Genomic DNA, 21,683 nt, shown 5'->3' on the forward strand with positions numbered 1-21,683 from the left:
TGAGCTATAAAGTAATTTAAATTCAGAAAGGAAGGTAATAAAATAATAGATGATAGAAAAAACCTCTGTATAGTATAGACTGTTTCAAAGACCATGAAAGACTTTATCAAATACCTTTTACAGCAGAATTCATTTGTGTTACTACAGGGAACAATTGTGATCCTCATATCTAGACAATAATAAAAATCTGAAAATGTTTCCCCTCTTCCTCAGATGCTGAATATTTTGATGCTGAAACTCGCCCCAAATTGGTCATCATTAATCTTTAGTTTATACTCCTGCCCATCTCCCTGATCATTCCTGCTCCTGTTTATGGCTTTTCTTTCTACTGATTCCTGTTCAGTCAAGTCCAGACACCAAGGGAAGCCCTATATAGATCACCTGCTGGAGGACTAAGGAAAATTTTGTCCAGCATTGACTCTCAAGACAGACATACTCCAGGCCAGCTTCCCTACTTGGCTTTCTACCTAGTGCTGGAAATGAATTTTTGGCATAAAAGTCTTAAGAGATTTGGGTAATCTTAGTCTCTTTATTTGAATGAGTTTGTGTTTTTAATGTTACAGCTTCAGGGCAGCCAGTGACAGGCTTGAATGTTTGACCTCACAGTCTCAAAAATAAACTGTTACATAGCCATTTAAAAAGAAAGGCTTGTGGGGGGGGGAAAAAAAAAAAAAAAAAAAAAAGGAATCCAAATTTAAAGTTACAGTGAAAATCTGTTGATTCCTGTTCTGCAGGTGCTTTACAATTTACTGTATAGCCTATAAATCTATTACTGAAGCTACCTACTACCCCGTAGATTATTAAGTAAGAATAGCGAAACACGGCATTGAGTTACGTTCTTACCTTTTTAGCCTCCTGTCTCTGTCCCAGAGTAAAACCTTGTCCATGGGAGGCAAACCAGAACTTCAGATAGCTGATGGGCAAGCTTAAAACTAAAATCCAGCTCTAGGATTTACTTTGACTTTACGTTTATATTGAATTTACCATTTTTTGTCTTAGATCTGAAAACAGGTCTAAGACTTAGAGTGAAAGTGCTAAATGAGTTATTAGTAGCATCTTGGTAATTTCCCACATCGAATCAACTCAGCAGCTTGAAATGAAGAAGGATGCTACTGTTTGACGCAGCTGTGTTGAGTTTGGTTTGTCCTCAGACCTTCCCCAGGCTGTGTAAATGAGCAGGAGGGCTACTGCCGTTAAGTTCCTGCTATTTACAAGTTAGAGTTTGGGAAAAGAGAGAGAGAGTAAATTTTTCCACTCCTGACAGGAAAAAAACAAACCCAGACAACGTAGATTTTAAGACCTAGTGGAAAAGTTTTACATTTGCAAAGGTTTTTGAATACCACTAAGGAATCAGCTTCCATCTTTCCATGAACTACTGTACGTTGTCACAGAGGAGCAAAGTTGTACTAAGTGCAACCTTCTGCTCTGGCACCTGTCTATGTACTCTGTCTTTACTATTTCTCAAGTAATATTCTACTACCTTCAAACTTTGAAATGCCACGAAGCAACAGTCTTCCAGGAGGCAGCTGCCTGCGTGCCATTTTGTGTAGGGTTTATTAAACTAAATGCAAACATGTACATGAAGTTTGGGGAATTATTTTTTTTTTGCAGCTAAATTGGTGTGTTTCCAGCGAATGCTGAGAATTTGAAGCTGCAGAATGAAGGGTATAAGCCTGTCTGTTAATGCAGTTTCACAGCGAAGGTGTTAAAATTAGCAGAAAAAGAAAGGGAGAGAGAAAATTGTGGAAAAGCTTCATCTATCTCCTTATTGCCTCCTGAGATAGATTGTTCAGAGCTAAAGGAACACTAGACATGAACCAAATCTCCTGCTGTCCTATATAGCTTTTACAATCTCCTTTTTAATAACCCAAACTGCAGGGTAGTCTGACTATTAGACAAGCCGTTCTTTTGAATTCTCTCCACAATGTGTATAGACATGATAAAAAAACAATTCTCATTAAAGCTGCCAATGCTGTTTCAAAAGCAGGTGGCTTAAAATGTTTCCTATACAAAGCAAAACACATTTCTGGTGCATTACACACTGCTTAATAGGGAGTGTAAGATTACACTGCTATGTTGTGTATAACACTGCATCTTAAATAATAGGATATTGTAAGTTGTGTTGGAAATATGTTTAACATGAATATGAAAGATGTAATGATATGCACTGAGCAATTTTCAGAAGAGCTGGAACACAGCCTTGTGTGACAACCTCTGAGCTAAAGTAGTTGAAAATAGGATCTGGAATTTGAGATTTTACAGTCTCTGATCCTAACTGATTATTTCTCTAGGAAATTGTTCAGTCAGCATGTGGGTATATGAAAGATAAGAGTTCTAGTGTCCTATGGAAACATTTATTGTTTGTGTTGTCAATTAAGGACGGTAGGGATGGAGTGCATTCATCATGCCTTTTCAGTTTTCACTGAAGTCAGTAGTTTGTGAGGAATGCAGGACTGGTGTGAAGTAAAAATTGTGATCTACAGCTCCATCCCTAAACTGTCTCTTCATATTCTTTTCCAAATCAGTTTCGAAAAAACCCACCGAGATCCAGTTACACTCTTGTGCAAATTCAGAGTTTGTCGTTCACTTCAGTGGGCGCAGATTTTGGTCCTTCACTCATGTACCTACCTTTCGCTCTGTAGGTGTGTTTTCATCAGCTATCAGAAACTTGTGGAATTAAAAAAAAACATATAAAGTATGGTAATTTGGGTTATCATGAATAAGCACAGTAATTCATGTTATCCTTACAAATATATTCCAGTTGCCTCAATGTTTTAATCAGAAGTTGTATTTTAAAATGAACCCAAAAAGTCTGTATGTATTACAATCTGCTGCTAATGAAATAAAATGCATTTGAGTCTTCAGTATGCCTATCTCAATTTCACTATCTTCTGCTTTAAGAACTAATTACTTTAGTTTCGATACATCAACCTGTGCAAACAAGGTGAAAATTGATTATGAGCTGATTAATTTAAATAAAATATTACCATGAATACTATGTAATGTAGCCTGGCAGCAAATTGCCTGTTCTTAAAAAGGTGAAATTTAAAAATGTGTTTTCTGTGAGTCCTGTTTCTTCGGAAAAATCTCGATAAATTCAACAGGTGACATTATAGATAATCCAGTAATCAGTGTTTCACCCGCCATTTCATGGACCCATAAACTACTGCAGTTTTACTTACATGACTCTAGCAACTATTAATGTATGTAAATAACTTGTGAAACATCTAGTTATCACTCTGCTCATATTAGCTCTTTCATACTAATGATTTATTTTCATTTTCTCCAGGATATAGACCTGCGGCTAACTGGATTTGATTTATAAGAGGGGATTCTGCAGTAAATGGCTGCTCTCTTCATATTGCTGCTATGGAAAACAGAATTGTCAATAGGATGTAGTCTGATAAATAGTGCTGAGTGAAGATGCAGCTTCAATAAGTGTGAAATCAATGGAAGATACTTACTGCATGAAAAGCCTTTTGAGATTTTTCTGACAGGCACCTATTTAGGAAACTTGATCTGTTTCCTTCGGTTGCTCTGTTTTTACACCAGTGGATACAAATCAGATCGCTTCATTGTAGTTACACAACTAATGTGGGACCATGGCCTTTCCAAGATCCGTGTGGCTGAACTGTGTATGGAGAGCGATGGTAGTCCGCCTGTTACACATGGGATTGAATGCCACTTTTGCTTTTTGTATACTTGGATTTTTGCTTCACGCTGCAGCTGTGTCCTCCCAAAAATTGGATGATACCAACCCAGTGGTGACCACCAACTTTGGCAAGATAAGAGGGATTAAGAAGGAACTTAATAATGAAATTTTGGGGCCCGTTATTCAGTTTCTTGGGGTTCCGTATGCTGCCCCTCCAATAGGGGAGCGCCGCTTTCAACCTCCCGAGCCTCCGTCTCCCTGGGCAGATATCAAAAATACCACCCAGTTTGCTCCAGTGTGTCCCCAGAACATTATAGAAGGCAGGTTGCCTGAAGTCATGCTTCCCGTGTGGTTTACTAATAACTTGGATGTAGTTTCCACCTATGTACAAGATCAGAATGAAGACTGCCTCTATTTAAATATCTATGTCCCAACCGAGGATGGTGAGTTAATAGCAGGCGAAACAGGGAGATCTTTTTATTTTCCTGTTCTACGTTCTAACAATATTAATTCACGTGTACTGGTAGCATGCACGGCTTTCTTTGTTTGCATGCCAGCTTATTACATGTATGCATGCTGCTTTTCTGTGTGTGCATCTGTCCTCGTTTTTTGGTTTTTTGTTTTTTGTTTTTTTTTTCTTTCTGTCTACGCTCATTTTTTTTTTCCTCCCACAGCACGTGTATTTTTAGGTCAAAGTTGGTACCTAATTCTCATTGCCACCCACTGACTTCTGGGAAGATGCATCAACATCTTATCCATTGCATGTGCAGGCACAACAAGTTGAGAATCTTCCGCACCTAATAAAGCAGGTCATATTTAAGTTAGATAGTGGTGTTGCATGCTCCTACTGTCTGTGATGGAGCTCCATGTTATTTTCTAGTCTTCTATTCATTTTTCAGTCAAAAGAATATCCAAGGAATGTGCCAGAAAACCCGGCAAGAAAATTTGTAGAAAAGGAGGTATGTATAAAGTGGAAAAAAAAAAAAAAAAAAAAGTACGGGGGAAAGATGGAAACCTTGCAAAGGAAGAAGGAATAATACAGCTGAAAGAGGCTGATTTGCTGATGCTGTGAAGTGAACTCTTAGGGACTGTCTCGTCCTAACGGAGCCAGAAAGGTATTTAAAGAGAGTAGTGTGTAAAGCAGATGAGCAGATAACATTTGTAAAGCCTGACCTCAGTTGCACCTGATCTTGCACTGTCTCATGCAGACCTTGTTGGCAGCTTGTCTGTCTCGGCCTCGTGGTTTAGGGGATGCCTGTCACTCGTGCGCAGGCACAGTACGTTGTATATGTGTGCATAGGGGGTAGCTCACGTGCCTGGGGTCTGGTTCTGTTGCCATTGAAGTTGCTGGCATGGCTCCACAGCTCTGTGTGCCAGTGGTGTAGCGTAGTGGCTGTGATGTATTACAGCAAAGCAGGGCTGAAAATCTGCATCGACTTTCTACGTGATATACCCTGTTTTCTTGGAACAGCGTTAACTTCCCAGAAACGTAGATGTGAAACGCTTTTTTTCGTTTACACGCTTCTAAAAGTGAGCGTCGATTTCCTTTATTATGTGATTACAGCTCTCTTTGTAAAGCTGAAAATCTCTTAATAGGGGTGTAGGGAAATGTTAAAATATTGTGACATGGCACTTTGGAAACTAGGCTGCTTTTGGAAGCTTTGGAAACTTGGCTTCTACCGGTTTCACAATAGATACTATGGGAGAATTTGCAGATTTCTTTGTGAACATTTGCAAATTCCCCAAGCAATTGATATGTAATAAAAAGTATATTTTGGTACTGATTTAAAGTAGGTATTTGGTGCTTAGTTTCAAGTACTAATTTTGTACTGCTTTACGGGTTTGTTTTACATGAAATGATTTTTATTTCTTGTTTTGTTTAAAATAATGTGTTATTTAATAGCTGGACTGCATTTGAGCCTAGAATACTTCCTTAGGGTAAAGAAAGAGTAGCGTGGACTTGCGTGGTTGCCTATTAGCTGTAATCCATGTTTTTTTATATCAGTTGCTGTATGTCCCTTTTATACCAGAACAAATACATTTTAGGAAAAGTGTCATAGCAGGATATTTTTTAGAGTTGGGCAAAGCTCAACTCTGTAAACTCTATATTAGGTTTTTAAGGCGATATCTCTGCAGCTAAGTGGAGGTGGCCTTATTTTCCAAGGGTTTTGCTCTTACAGCTCCTAATGACTGCTAGTTGTAGCTAGTTGTTAATTATTAATTGTTAATTGTAGTTGTTCCATGTATGCTTTTTTAGACGTCCAAATCCACTTTCAGTGCCTTAAGGCAATTGGTTTTGAAAGTGCCAGGCTTTGAGGTAACTTCTGATGCTTTCTGTTAGGGCATGTTTGCTCAGTTCTGTAAAACTGCAGTTGTTAAAGCTGGATTCCCAAAGTTGGAAACAAAGATAATCAGGGTACTGCGAGCAACGTCACTTCTTCACACATCATTCAAGTTAGAATAGCTGCTGTCATTTATATGCATTCAATTAATGTGCAGTGCTGCAGCAGTTATTACGCAGTTCATCAAGCGTGTGTAATTAGCTGAGCAACTTTCACTTCCTATCACCCAGACGCTGATTCACAAAGTCATAAATAAAGATGCAGATCTCCATCATTGTTCTCAGAAAGCATCTTTTCTATGAGAGAATATTAAAAAGAAAAAAAAAAATCAGGAAAATAGCAAAAATAAAGGGAGGGAGAGCCCAGTAGATGAGAAAGTCACGTTTATTGTTCTTTGAAATTCAGTAGGTGCCTTTCCAGTTGAATTCATTGCACACACAGCACAATAACAAGCAGCAGAAGCCTACCTTTTCCCCTTGACAAGCGCAGAGAACTCCTGAATACCTTCAGCCTGGGCAGCTGGCATAGCTGTAGTAATCTCTGTTCTCTGAGTAACTCTCTACTCACCTGTATATAACCCAAGACTATCCCTGGCTTGGATTGCCCCCATACCTAGTAGTAGAAGGAATCATGCTGTAGAAAAAGTTGCAATAGAGTCGCAGCATTTTAGCAGCAACAGTAGCAGCTTGGAAATAGCATTGGGTTTATGTGGGAAAGAAGGAAGGCCCAGTATTCTCCCTCTTGCTGGATTTTTAGGTTGCAGTCATTTAATTACATTTAGTGATGAAAACTACTGGAAAGAGAAAATATGAAAATAAGTGGCAGGGGTTTACACCATCTTTTTAATTAATAGGGGATACATTAATTCAGAGTGGCTGAACGAACAACCGTATGCTGTCATTATATATAGTTTGATTCTTATGACATGAAATAGATGGAATTTGATGAATAAGTGGGTTACTAAATTGTCATCTCAAAGGCATGAGAACGTTCAAAATTTTGAACAGGGAGTAATCTGATGAAGATAGATGCAGAAATGAAAGAAATTCTTATCCATGACTCGTGCTCAAGATAGTAATGAGCATTATAACTATTACCACCTGTCGGAGGGATTCGGATATGCACTGCAGAAGCTCCAGTATGATAGGCTGGAGCTGCGTGAAAAGGAATGGGTTAATATAGTATTCTTTTTGCTATATATGGATGCCTGTATTTCAGTTTACTTCATCTTCAATTTGCTGATTCAATAGATGAAGAAAGATCATCTCTTTTGATGTCTTTGGCTTCCAGGTATGTGAAGGGCAGAGGTTACGAATTCTGTTATGACTATGCATACAAGCAGAAACCTTCCTATTTGCTAGCACTGGTTTTAGAAAACCTGTGCAAAGGCATCTAATTTGTGGGGGTTTTTTTAGAGGCTAGACTTCATAATTCTAAATTGTAATAGAACCTAGAGGTAACATTTTACGGAGTGATGTTAATCATATCGCCGATTGCGTGGTATTTCCTGACGAACCTTTGCATCATTTCTAGGGAATACCTGAATAGTATTGCACGCTGTTTGGTGTTTCTGATCTGTATTTTATTTTATAATCAAAGCACAAATACTTCACTTGTCATCCAGAATGACAAGATAACTTATTATCTCTTAGGAGGACTGTACATCCTGCTGTAGCTGCATGCTTGTGGTTTTTTTTTAATACTCTGTATTAATTTCTTTGTGTTGCAAAAGTTTGCACCATGAATTTCCTACTTTGATGACAACTAAGTAAAGAAAATTTGAAAATGATCGCTAATATGACCACTAAAAGAAACCGAAGGCATTGTGTGTTCTGCACGTGGGATGGTAGTGTGCTCTTTCTCAGGAATCCGTACTAAAGCCTTCATATTGCCATCTGAATGTGAAAGTGTGGAGGTGTACTTTTTGTAGAGAATACGATATATACTCAATGTCATGGAATGGGGCACATGCAGTTTTGGGTACATTAGTATTTGTAGAGGGATTGGGATGGAATAAGGAAATAAATCACTTGATCCGTACTTTTATGTTCAGGAATTATCAGTGGCTAAGAAACTGCCCAACATCAGTGACTTCTTTGCCTGTGGATTCTGTTTCTTATTCTAGTCGGTGCAGTGAATAAATTTTAAATGCAAAGAATGATGATCCGAACAACCTTATTTGAGAGTGTAAGATTAGACAGCTCTATTAATATTTATGCCCCCTAATAGGCTACTTGATTTTCAGAGCAAAGCTCCCAACACCATACTTCCTGGTTATGGCTGTGGTTACTGTGGAGGCGCAGGAACATATTATACATACATACATACAAATATATTCTTGAAAATGAAACACAAATCACGGTGCTATAATCTCATCCCGCTTTGATCATTCTTTTTGATAAAGAATATGTTACATCAGTTGTGATTTGTAAATGGCACTGATGACTTTAAGGATTTTAAGCTTAGCAATATGAAATACTTTCTTCAAATCTAAGCAGAAATGAAAAGAGGCCAATTTAGACTGTTACCCTGTGTTTCTGTTGGGTGTTTCAATACTCCATTTAACTATCCTAGAAATGTTTACTTATGATCGAATTTTGGAAAAGAGAAATTAATGCAACATGTGCAGTTCTTATGGACTTAATGAAATAAACTTTCTGTATACCTGTTTCAACTCTGACATCAATCAGAAAAGGACAAGCTGAGACCTGTTAAAATGTGTATTGCCACTGGCAGAATTTGTCAATTGATTATCAGATTCTCTTTTCTAAATAAGTAATGTAGAAAATAATATCAAAGTAATGGACTTGTTGATAGTGTATTGTCAAAAATGATTGAAATATTCTTTCTCCATGGCCATATAAATGAAAAGTATGAAATCTAAGGTGTGAGCCTCCTTCACTGTAGACCAAGCTATGTCAGTACACGTTGCACTGCCAGTAGGTAAGAACATGCATTTGCAGACCACTGCCGGGGCTCATGGCGATTTGAGAGTGAATGTCAAAGCCCACAGAGCTACCTTAGTGCATATCTTGGTGTATATCAACTGTTACAAAGAGTGCACCTCTTCATTAGGCCCCTTTGAAAATTCATAATGAATTATTTGCCCCCAGTATATTTGTGTCAGTAGGTGCCTGCACATATCTGAAGTTTTGCCCCCATTCACCCTTGCTGGCCCTCATCCTCATTCTGGCCTCGTGAGGCCAAAATACATCCCTGTGGTATCAGCAGGCACAAATGGAATCCGCAATCCTGCACTCCGGTGCTGTGCGCTGACACCAAGATTGGTCTGTTTTGCTATTCCTTTTTGAAGCGCTGTATTCCCGCTATTCATTCCTCAGATACCACTGCAGCATCCTCTGTTATACTGGTAATACATGGAAGAAGATAATGAAGCAAACATTGTCTTGTACAGACCTTTTCATCCTTTCACAGTCTAAAGCTGTTAGTGTCAGTTAGCAGCGTTTTTCAAAGATGTGCAGTAGGTTTTATGTCATATTTGAAATAAAATAAAATGCTTAAACTCTGATGTACTTTCTATGGTCCTCTTTCTGGGTGAGCCAGTGCTTGAAAATAGAAAACTTTGCAGACTGCATTTTAAGACTCCAGTCATCTTAAATTCCATCAACACTGGTCAAAGTCCTCTGTAAATATCTGGTTGTTGAGGCTCTGAGCTCTTGCTGACCACACAGTTGTCGTGCTGTCATTGCTTTATTCATATACCTTGACAGTGCTTATAGCTCTAACAGGTCTTAAATTCTGATCTAATTTCAGTCCTTGTCCATTATTTTACTGCTTGCCTTTCATCTTCTACATCCTCCCACACACAGGCTCTAAAATAGTAGTGTTACCCTGATAATACGAAGTCGGATAAAACTGGTTTGTTCTTCTTCCCCTGGCCTTTCTCGAGTTGGACCAGTTGTTCTCAGTAAACAACGGTGAGGTTGTTTCCTTTCAATCTGCTAGTTTCTAATTTATTGTTTAAAGTCAGAATGGACAAATATTGTAAAACAAATAACTATAGAAGTACATTTGTACATTTTCAGGAGGAACATTTGAGTAACTAATATGGCTTTTGGATAACTATTATTCTCTGCTTGATTTTTTGGTAATTTTTCCCCCTGTATTGTGTTGTTATTCATTTGCTCTTCTCTGTATTCTTGCTCTTCATTTCTTTGTTTCTTTGTAATACACATGGATACAAATATTTTTAGTATTCTTAGCATATTTTTTGAAGCTTGAAACATGATGCTTACGTGTGTCAAACCATTCTTAAGGATCACCTCAATTATGATGTTAATAATCTGCTTATAAATTGAATATTTCTCCAGTATAATTTCAGGGTTTATTTTTCAAATTCTTTTCACTTATAATTCTTTGGCTGTCTTCATTTTCACTTACTTTATGTTGTCAAATTTACAGGCCTTTTCTGCTTTGATATGTATAGTATTATTAATTATACTCTGCATTCAGAACCCAACTGCTTTAATGAGCTTAACATAAATGAGATTTGTTTTTGGGATATCAAACCATTTCCTTCTGTTTTAATATTAATATCTCTTATTTTCCTCTCTCATGCTTGTAATAATGAAGATTTATCCTAAAAAAGAAGCAGCGCTGAATAATACAAGGCTAAGGGAAGTGGGACAAAGCTGACTTTTAGCCGTGGTTGCACCTGTATTCTAACACATTGTCGGCACTAGGGTGGTCTCTGGCCAGAATCGGCGCCACCTCAGAGCTGCTCTAAGGGAACGCAGAAATTGCAAGATGCATGGAAATGGCACAGTGCATTTCTGCCATTCTGCAGCTTATTTTCCCTTCCAGAGTTTTGCCAAAGTGTTTTGAAACATTTCAGCAGCAACAGTAAATCACGTTGCTAATTCCTCTGCCATGGGAATTCCTTTAATGTCCCTTTGTGCTATCAGAGCAGTAATCAGAATCTGCCCTGGTAGAGTTTTCTGCATGCTTGTTTTAGTGAGGATGGCTTTTGCCTTTCCTCTTCGTGTTAATGGTACAGTAAACACATGGTAAGTTAAGTCTTAGGAATGTGTTTGAAGAGAAGGAATATTACCCGGCTGAAGAATCTCTGGGTCTTCAGCTGATAAAGCTCTGGAAGAAGTTTCTTTATTGAAATACCGTTGCCTTGTAAAGGTCTGTCCGCCAAGGTGGACAGAGGGACACTGAATCCTCTACAGGGTTTCTGTGTTAGCAGTGGTATCGCCAGTAGGTTTGACCAAAAAGACACATTTTGGGAGAAGATCATAGGCAGTACGAGTGGTAAGCTTTAGCAGCGGCTGTGCTGGAGGGCTGTGCTCTGAAGGAAGGCTCGCAGCCCTGCACCAGCTGTCAGGGACTCCTCTGCACGCAGGCTTTTGCCCAAGTATCTTACGGTGCTCCAGAATGTGTCCCTTTATGTTGCAGAGGAGTTGGAATAGAGTTTGTCTGCTGTTGTGGGTGCTGCTCACATGGAATCATTGAATGGTTTGGGCTGGAAAGGACCTTCAAGATTATCTAATTCCAGTCTCCTGCCATGGGATGTCTTCCTTCTCCCAATGGTAACTTACAATTCAGTGTCTTCCGAGACGCCGAGCTATCACAGGATTAAAAGGTTTGAGCTACATTAATGTCAGTGGCTTTGGATCAGGCCCCGCAGAAGCAACATATTGAGGTCTCTTGATGTGATTTAATATTTCTTTAAATAATTTTTTTCAACCTCATTTTATAACATGTGGAAAATTATATATATATAATACAGAGATAATCTAGTGAGGTGAAATCTATAGGAGAGAGACAGTCATTTATTATTTGTATTTGTTTTCTGGAAAACTTCCATTTATTAAATTTCACCCTTATTTTAAAGGCCTTCTTTAATTATTAGCTGAAAATCAGGTATTTATGTAATTACCATAATTATATCTACACATCTAGTGTACTTGCAATTATTTCATTAAAAATTGTAATTATTATACAATTATAGGGGATAATGACGTCCTTGTAACATGTTGCAGAAGCCCTAATTAAATGGTGGCATAAATGAATTGGAAGTGATTTTGAAGTTTTGAACATTGTTTTATCAGAAATATCAGAAGTGATTCATCCACATTATGAACTGGCAGTAAAACCCCTCCAAAGTTATTTTGAGAGAAGATTTCACAGAGCTCATGGAAAAGGATTTATCTCTATTGCCTTTCTGTCTTTACTTTCTGTTCTCTGTGTTCTTACACCTAAAAACTGTCTGTAGATTTTTAATAGAAAGGTGTATTGTGTAAGAAGATTGCACAGCTTGCTGAATCTTTCTTGAAGACTCAACCCAGAGCAAATAGGGTCTACGTGTAAGCACAGTCTGTACTGAGACATTCTTCTTCTATATAGAGGGAAAAACCTATCCAACCGTTGGTTCAAGATGATGAAAAAACTCAACCTAAATATAAGGAGGTTTTCATTACGTACTGAGTTTTGATGATATGCTTATATATTGGAATGTCCAAGTAGTGCAACTCTAGGTGTTGGGGAAAGAGAAAATATTCCTCTTGTAGTACAGATCCATGTGATGCTCCAAGCACAGGAGGTGGACGAAGCAGCATGGATGCAGAGGAACCCTACGGAGTGTCTCCCTTTCTCTCCTCCAGAGTGGGTGCGGAATGACAGGCAAGGGTAACATATGCCCGAATCTACCTAAACCTCAGGCTCACAGATTTCTCATCCTCTTTCATGTCAACCTTCTGTAGCGTACAGATGATTTCTCTTCTCTCCCTTCAGTTAATTTTAAAAGTCATTGAAAATAGCAGTAAGACATATATATTTTACTCTTATTTTATGGTTCTGTTTTTTTTTCTATCTAATACAGTGTGTTCTTAAGGGTTGGGTGTACAGCAGTGTACCTATGGCATGACTGGCAGCCAGGCAGCCACCCTTACCATGACACCCGCCTCAGTTTTGCTTCTAAAGACAGCACCCCGCTGTGGGGCTGAGGCTCTGGGCAGACTGGAGCCATGTACAAACCAGCTGGAGGGGCCTCCCATCTCTCTTGCGCCCGGCTGCTTACCTCCCACCTACCAGCTGGGGCTCCTCCTTCAGTCTTTGCTCCCAGTTTTGTTAGGGGAATGACTCATGCACATTCTTCTCAGTTACTTCAGATGCATTTAGGCAGGTTAGACAAACCTTCTGCTTAATTCGCTTAATTCACGTCAGCTCGCTTTTGCTCAAGCCTGATTAAGGAGGGTTTGCAGGGTCTAACCTAAAGCAGAATTTTAATATCCCACAAGAGGATGGCAACAAAGCTCCACGAGGCAAGAGGTCCTGGAGATAGCAACAATGTCTTCCTGTGCCCCACGCTGTAGAAAGACCATCCCATCCATCCATGGCCTGGAGAAGAGCTCCCCGTTTGTCACATCTTGTGTCAAGGTTCCTTGGTGAAGCAGCCAACACAAGAACCGATTTTCTCATACAGCTGCAGTGCTTTTCTGAGGATTTACTGCCCTTTAACCAGCAGCTGAGCACCGTTGTTGCTGTCAAGCTCTTTTTTTTTTTTTTTTTTTTTTTTGTTCAGCCAACGCTACTCTTTGCTTTTCAGTGTTTAATATATTAGTATTAACATCGTGAAAAGGTGAAGAGAGCGTACCATTCACCTGATGGATGGATGGAACCAATGAGAACTTAGTCTCTGAGAACTCTCATTCTTAAAGCCAACAAGTTTAACAAGTTGGACCCAGTGGCAAGGGAATATGAAACACGCATTCATCTATGTATAGATATATATGTATAGTCCTAAACAGATTTGAAAGTTCAAAGGAAAGCTTGTACAATTTGTCTTACTTGATTGCAAAACTGATATTGTTTCATATGTTTACATGTTTATTTTAAAGTGCCAAAAAGCTTTTGGACTTTTTACAAAATCTGAACTTAGTTGCTGAAGGCCAGATCCAAGATACTTACATGAGCCAAACAGGAGCTAAATTTTGCACATTTGCCTACTCGGAGACTGCTTTTGTTAATGATAGTGCCCCACGGTCCTTATAGCACTTTAGAGCCATGAAATATTGCTGTATATGCCTGTTGTAGAGGCAGGTTTATTTCGGGAAATTTCACAAGAAATGATCAGGCTGTAAATTTAGATTTTAAAACCTTAGTCCTTGTTTCTCTATGATGCTGAACTCAGACGAAGTAGCTCTCCATACGAATCAATTAACAGCTGTGCTATGTGGAACAGGAAAGAGAATTAAGTTTGTTTTCTACACTTTTCAGTCATTAACTGAGCCATTTGTTAATGACAAATGGATTACTTTTGCTGGAAACAATAACTATTGAAACAAAAAATAATTGCTATACTTAAGTGCCGAAGCACCTGCAGTCTCATTTATATGAAGTCTCCATAGATGAAGTCTCACATAAAGGAAGAAACAAAAGATGCATCGATTGTCTTTTCTTTAAAAGTGCCATGAAACCCTTGACTAACTGGCAATTCTCGCAGTGTTGCGGTTGCAGTTCAAGTATTGAAGGTACCACTTGGCCAAAAGCACGTTATGACACCAAATCACGGGAAATGGCTGCTTGAGTTTTATAGAGACACGGATGATTGCTGAAGAGGTCACAGCGAATGTCCCCCCATCCTGAATCTGGGCCTGCTAGCAGAAATGCCCTTCCGTGTGCGTTATGTTCTGTGCCGTTCACATGTGGAAGAGAACATTGTCCCTTGAACGGTGAAATAGTCGTGTGGTTGTGACAGGCTGATTTTTGTTTCTTTTCCTGACATCTTTGAAAGATGGCTGCCGAAATGCGCTTAGGCGTGAGAGGGCCGTTCGCTTGCAGAGGTGAGCTGGGAGACAGAAGATGAGCTGAAAGAAGCAGGAAGAGGGTTTGACAGCAAGAGCAGCTCCTGACACACACGTTGCAGCAGGTGTATGCTGCCAGGCAGTGTGCAAACCCAGCATAGAAATAGGAATAAAAGGCTCTTTCCCTTTAGGCAAAATAAGGCCAAGAAGAAGGCAGTGCACAATTCCACCCTGCAGTTTTAAGTGGCAGAAACTATTTTTCTCTCCAGAGTTAGCTAACATACATTAGTTGCTGTTTTTCTGCCCAGAGCTTTGACATACTCAACTACAAGGTAGTTTGGCTGAGTATCAGCACAACAAACAAGCAGCAGTCAAACGAGATAGGAAGAAAAAAAAAGAAATTTCCCAGAAATGCTCCATATCCCTTCCGTGCTTGATAGTTGAACTGTGCAAGCGGTCTGGCTGTCACCCCTCTGTGTCCAGCACATGGGCCTGTGGTAGAGCACATGTCACAAAATAGGTTGGACCTAAGGTAGAGCAAAACCTAACCCTTAATATGACCCAATTAAAAATGAACTCGGCGGTAAATCGGATTTTGGCCTGTTGTTTGAATTATGAATATCCTTCTAAATGCTGTCACTTCCTTCAAGAAATACAGCAGTTTCTTTTGAATTTTAAGTGACTTTGGATTGAAATTCTGTGTGAGTGATTATCTGGCTCAGTGAATACTGTTGTTGTTATTAGCAATTTGGGGTGTTAACCTCTACACTGCTGAAACCTCTAAGTACAGCATGACATCGTACCGGCACTCAGGAACTAGAAAGGTTAAGAAGCCATTGAAACACATTCAGGAAATGTCATAATTTTCAGGCTGATGAAGTGCTAGCCTGGAAGAGAACAAAGAAACGATAATAATAATTACATTTACTTTATGCTTGTGAAAAAGACAGTTTGAAGGAGAGCGGGCCGTAGACTGTAGCTCATTTTTGGTTCTGCCCCCATTAGTTATGTCACATTCCTGCTTTACTTCTGTAACCCCAGAAATGTGCTGTTTAAACGGAGCTTGGTTGCAGAGGGATGATTTGACACAAAGCCAATTGTCCCTCTCCAGTCATTCTTGACCTCTCTAGCTTTTTCCCATTCCCTGCCTTCTCCCCTGTCCAAGGAGCATCTGGTCCTCTCCCTCTGGTGAACTTGTGTGACTCTATTTCAAGTATAGATTTAGTTGTTACATCTGGAGATAAAGTATGGATCTGTTCCACTAATCAGATACTACAGTGATTAGAGCCGTAGAAATACTTGGAAAGATCAATTAGATTAGATTATCAAATCATTATGAGCAACCTCTTAAAGACAAAGCAATAGAAAGTAATCTTGTGTCACTGTATTTCTTTAGAGAATATTTATACTCTCTTATTGTTTCTTTGCCTCTGTTTTATTTACATGCATTAAGTCCACGGTGGCACCAAGCCTCGTGCTCAGAACTGGGCTGGAGAACAGAATAAACCAATTTCTACAGTAAAGCGGAAAACACATTACTGCTTGTACTCTAGGTGTAAACATCCACGCACGTGGAAATCTTTACTTCATAAAGCAATTGGGCAGTTTCTTGGGGGAGCTCATTTTAGACCTCGGGGGTTAGGCAGGAAGCCTTCTGGTCTCTCACCAGCCTTTTATTGTCTCTCTCATATCATTTGGTATTTATTATTTTGACCACTTTTATTGCATAAACCTAGTGGTATGGACCAACACTAGCTAATTCAGATAAAGGTTTGTGATTCATGCTTTAGTAGCCTGTTTTCAGGGCTCCTGTGAAAATGGTTTTCTAGTGTATAATAGACATTTGTGTCAATCCTACACATTGAAGTTGTGTTTTCTACAGCCTGCAGTGTCGTTTTCTTAACGTGTGTGTGTGTGTATATATATATACAAGCTTTTCTTTATTAATACATATTTTAGTAAGTACTCCAGCTAATGCTAATATACTGTTTTCATGAGAGAATTGGCAGAATAGTATACATCAAAGGCAAGAATTAGTGTATTTTCATTTGACTTGTTCAGCCTATTAGGTTGTTAAATTTTGCATAGAAAATCATTAGCATGTTTAATTTGGGAAGGAAGCTCTTGGAAGAGGACTTGTGGACGTAAATCAATCAGTGAGGAGGCTCTCATACAGCGTTACGACAGCAGCTAGAGCTCTGAAATATCATTAAATATTTTCCAATATTATTAACTGTAAATACAAAGAGGTGAAAAAAAAAATAAATCGGGATTATCACTGGATTAGGAGTTAACAAAAAAAAGCTTCTGATGGTTTTGTTTAATATTAAAATCTAGAGCAAGATTGTATCATAATTTTTCCTACTGAATGCTGGAATAGAAGTACAGGTTGGCAATTGCAGTATACCTGCTTGTTTTCAAGGAAGGTGAAGGACATCCGAATCAGGTTTGACATATCATGGTTCATCTGGGGTTTTATTCCTTCCCTAAAACTGGTTCCAGAACTGTTGCATCGCAAGTGATGTTGAAACTGTTATGAATGTTGCTTGCTACTTCAGAACTAGCTGAAGTTGGAGAAGTGACAGAAAAAACTGTGAAGTGCCATTTTTTCTCATCTTTATTGGGAGCATGTGACCTGATATTCTGGCGATTTAGAAACAGTTATCTGGTATTAAAAAAAATTCAAAAAGGTTTGGATTTTGACCAATTAAAGTCAAAGAGGAAAGGTCAGAAATCAACACCAAAATAGAACAAATATTAACTAAATATTCCATCATACAGCAGCTAATCAGGGCTTTTGTGTGCCCTGCTGTGCCAATATCTATTCAGAAGCTAGTCATTATGTCTCTGTTCTAAAAGAGAACTAATTTTTAAGACTTCACTGCACTAAAATCAAGTAATTTACTGCCCCTTTTTGCTGTGTTTTTATGATGTTTTGCCTGATTAAACATTCAGTGCTAGACATAGTGGCTTCTGGTTTTGTCCCTGCACTTTTCAGGTTCAAATTTCTTTGAGTGCAGTTACTATTCTTTGGTGCCAAAGTACTTGATTGCTTTCATAAACTGGGAAATTTAGTGGCAAAACTGACATAAACGTCAGGATTACATTATTGATTATTTTGAAGGCACAAAAATCCATAAAGTCCTTTCCATTGTGCTCCAGTGGAAAGCACCTGTACCCATTTGCACTAGGTGGTTAAATTCCTGGCCACATAACAGTCAGTCATGAAATTCAAATCAAATTTTACAAGACCAGGCCCAAATTCCCATCTCTAAAAGATGAACAAGCTTGGAGACAGATAGAGGGGATTTCAGTGTTTGGTAGATTTTGAAAATTTTGCCTGAGATACATAAATATCTTTTATTTTTGTTCTTTTTTTCTCTGTTCTTATTTTTTTGGAAGTAATTTCATACCTGTCATGTATCATAGCCTCTCCTATAATAATACATTGCTTTTTACCTTTTTCTGTACTTTTTTGTTTCCTGCTCTCATAGTCTTATTGTGTCTTATTGTTTTTATTTCATGTTTCCACCTCCATTTTTTTTTTTTTTTCATTTTAGAAACATTTGCTACCCCTTTAAGGCTACCAAATCTCAAGCTGTTCATTTACCACTATATCCTTTAATTTTTTCTTTTCCACTGAAGATGAAGAAACTAGGACAAAAGAGTGGACTTCTGCAAAGTTACACACAGTGGGAAAGATACCAATCTCTTTGTGAAGCTGAAATTAAAACATCCCATTCTTTTTATCATTTTTATTTTTTTGGACTGGGCTGTTTATGATGCTCCTGGGCTGCTTTTATGGTTCATGTAGTTGAAGCAACGCTTCTTGTCTTTAATTCTCGCACAACTTAATCCTGATCTATCCTAAGTGCAAGTATTTGTCGGTCAGTTCCCCCCCATAGGGGTAAGAATCGCATCTTATCTTAGCCCATGAAATATTTTCTGCCTCCCACTTGTCTTGCTGCCTTACAGCATCCAAATAGGAAGAAAGAAATGGTTGCTGCAGCTTTTATTAATTATTTACGTGCTGTTATCAAACATTCCTAGAGTGCCATAAATTTACAGGCTTTAGTACAAACTTGGAGAAAACAAGTTCCCTGCTCTAGAGAATTTACAGTGAAGAAAAGACAACAGAGGTGAAGATATAAAGCCAGTGGATGTAGTAAAGTAGTGCAGAATACAGGAGTTTTGATAAGAAGGGATTGCCATAATACATGGTGTGAAGGAGAAGGAGAGCCAGAGCGCTTGGATGCGTGCACAGGGCGCCCAAAGAGGAGAAGGAGGCAGCAGTAAAAGCCCGTAACAAATAACGTTCAGGGATTACAAGGAAAGCAAAAGGATTGACCTGATTTGTGTGTTTACCACTCAGCGTCTTAGTGGTGCTCTTTCAGCTCCTGAATATAATCATTTAACTCAACGGGTGGCAGAGGCAAGTGCACGTTTCAAATGGAGACCAACATGATGGAACAGATCTCTCCCTCCACCATGTTCCGGTGTCCATGTGTCAGCCAGTTAGTGACTGTTTCCATAAGTCAAATGAAACAATGGGAAATGGCCCCTTCAGAGGATTTAACCACACATTCAGCCTTTAGCACAGGGTTTCTGTGGGCCACTGAGAGTAGCCACTGTATTTCTGTCCCTTCTAGAGGCAGCAGCGCGATGGCAAACGCCCACTGAAGCTGTTTTTTGAACTCAGCCCCTAACCTCATCTAGAGCCTTTATGATTTTCTCCTTCTTATTCCAATATGATTTTATTTTTAGGTGCATGAAGGGATGAGCACAAAGAGAAAAGTGTATCTAAACAACACGGTGTAACCAGAGGTGAATAGGCTAGTCTTAGCTTACAGAAATCCACAGATGCTGATGTTATTTCCCAGTGGCTTTGTTATGGTATAACAACACATTGTGTTGCATTGTGTAGTAGTGTACAATTGTGTGGTACAAATGCTATGGAGATTACTTGAAATAATGAAATGGCATAATCTATGATAGAGTAATCAACCATAGCGTGACAAAAAAAAAAAATGTGTAAAAAAAAATAGAAATTTTTGCCTTGAAAAAAATGTGTCTGGGTGCCAAACTGTCTCAGCTTGTTCTGGTCAGTGTGAAGGGCTGCTCTGAATCGCTTCTGACCACATATTCAAGCATCACTTCTTTTCTGATCAAATGCTGTTCATCTTGGTGAAGAGCTGCAGAGTATATTCAGGGACTCAATCCGCAGGTATTTAAGGCCCTCACTTAAGTGTGCTCCTAAGGAGAGCAGGTTTGGAACATGGGGCTTTTCCAGGGGTAGTCCAAGGTAGGCACTGATTTAAAGACTTGCCTGGTGGCAACAATGCCATTCACTGTTACAGGAGCAGGATTTGTCCTGTAGTTTGCTGAAATTGGAAGGATGACTTCTAGGGACCATAAAGCCCCCTGGATGTTGCTTTGGCAGTTTAAAGTGGTTGATAAAATGTCTGTAAGTCTAGTTCTAATGTTGTTAAACAGGCATAATTGTAGTCACTGTGTGAATTCTGCACAAGACAAATATTTGTATGGTCGTCTACTTGCTCCCTGAGCTCAAAAGACATTGCTGTTGGCCTCCTCTACAGGCAGTTGCATTTATTTGTTTATTTACTGTAACTTCCTTTTCACTGACTTTAAGAGGGAGTATTTTAAGGTACAGACACCGAGTATATGCATCTAAGCCTGTGGACAAAAAGATAGCCAAAAGCTATACACGGGAATGAATACATAATCAGCAACCTTGTACTTGCCTGTTATGACAAAATAGCATTAAAGAACAGAACATTTGGCTGTAATATAAGTTGCAGCTACTTCCCTGCCAGGGCAGGAATCCTCTTGAGGCTGTCATCTATTGCAACTTGAGCGATTGCTAATTGCTTTTATGAAGGCACCAGATTCAATTATATTTTTAGTGTGTCACCTGTACAGCTTTATATTTTCATGTATTTAGAAAGGCATTCATGCAGTGCTGAAAAAATTAGGAAACAGCCCTACGAAAAATTATGCTTACATTCGAATTGTATCATTAAACGTGCTGAAGCCACAGAACAAACTATTGTACGTATCATGCTTACGGTTTGGAAAAGTGGGAGAAATGCAGTGTTTCTCTAACTGTGAACACTGCCCACACCTTATTTTGATCTCCTGGGTATGCACCTGGCACCGATGAAATGCTGTTCCACAGAGCAAGCGCTTATTATTTGTTATCTGCTTTTGGTGTGAGACTTCACAGATCCAGCCACACGCCCCAACTCCCGACTCTTCAAGCAGATGTTAAGTCCTTAGCGGTTTTATAAGAAGAGCTGATGTCACTGATAACTGAATTTACTGAAAGTAGAGAGGGACTTAACAACACATCTGGGGTTCACCTTGAGCTTTGCAAAAATTCCGATTTGGATCCAGACTGTCTGGCTTGAGCCAATGCCTCCTTCAAAGAAGAGATAATTAAAATGACTTTTATGTCTTTCTTGGAGTCATCGTATCATTTGTTCTGGCAGCAGATGCGACAAAATTATTGTACTTAGTTTAAGTTTTCTATGTTATCTTAATGATCCAGAAATTACTTAAAGGAAGTTTAGATTGTGTGGAATACCGTAACAACTGCATTAATGCCAGTGTTTCTGTGAGCATGGCTTTTCAATAGCCGTACTCATTTTATGGTCTGTGGTAGGCAGGGCTGAACTGCTTTATTGTTTTGCTCTCTTTTACTGAATCGGAGTAATTCCTGAGTAATAAAGCAGAGACCTGAATGAGCAAAAATCTGATCCCTAATTGACGTTATCTTGCTACCAGTCTGATGTAATCCATGTTCTGACGTGATCTTGCCCTCCTTTCTTGTGAATAGTGAAAGAACATTCACTCTTACTGATTAAAAACTTAGGTTTTGTTTTTAAAAAAAAAAAAAAA

At 38.9% G+C, this 21,683-nt stretch overlaps 1 protein-coding gene across 10 annotated transcripts in view; it reads left to right on the forward strand.

Moving 5' to 3' along the window:
- Positions 1-3,294: 3,294 nt before the first annotated feature.
- The window catches only part of NLGN1 (neuroligin 1), a 308,214-nt gene continuing 289,825 nt past the window's right edge, over positions 3,295-21,683 (forward strand). For 4 of the 10 annotated variants that reach the window (XM_026855066.1, XM_026855068.1, XM_026855069.1 and 1 more), the window contains exon 1: positions 3,295-4,095. In XM_026855066.1, the coding sequence (XP_026710867.1) occupies positions 3,603-4,095 (493 nt within the window). In that variant the 5' untranslated portion in view covers positions 3,295-3,602. Of the gene's footprint in view, positions 4,096-4,551; positions 4,612-21,683 lie in introns of those variants that run through there. The other 6 variants (XM_026855064.1, XM_026855065.1, XM_026855067.1 and 3 more) reach the window with 3 other exon arrangements.

The sequence above is a fragment of the Athene cunicularia genome (genome assembly GCF_003259725.1).
Source record: "Athene cunicularia isolate RWA chromosome 9 unlocalized genomic scaffold, athCun1 chr9_part1, whole genome shotgun sequence".
Lineage (NCBI taxonomy): Eukaryota > Metazoa > Chordata > Aves > Strigiformes > Strigidae > Athene > Athene cunicularia.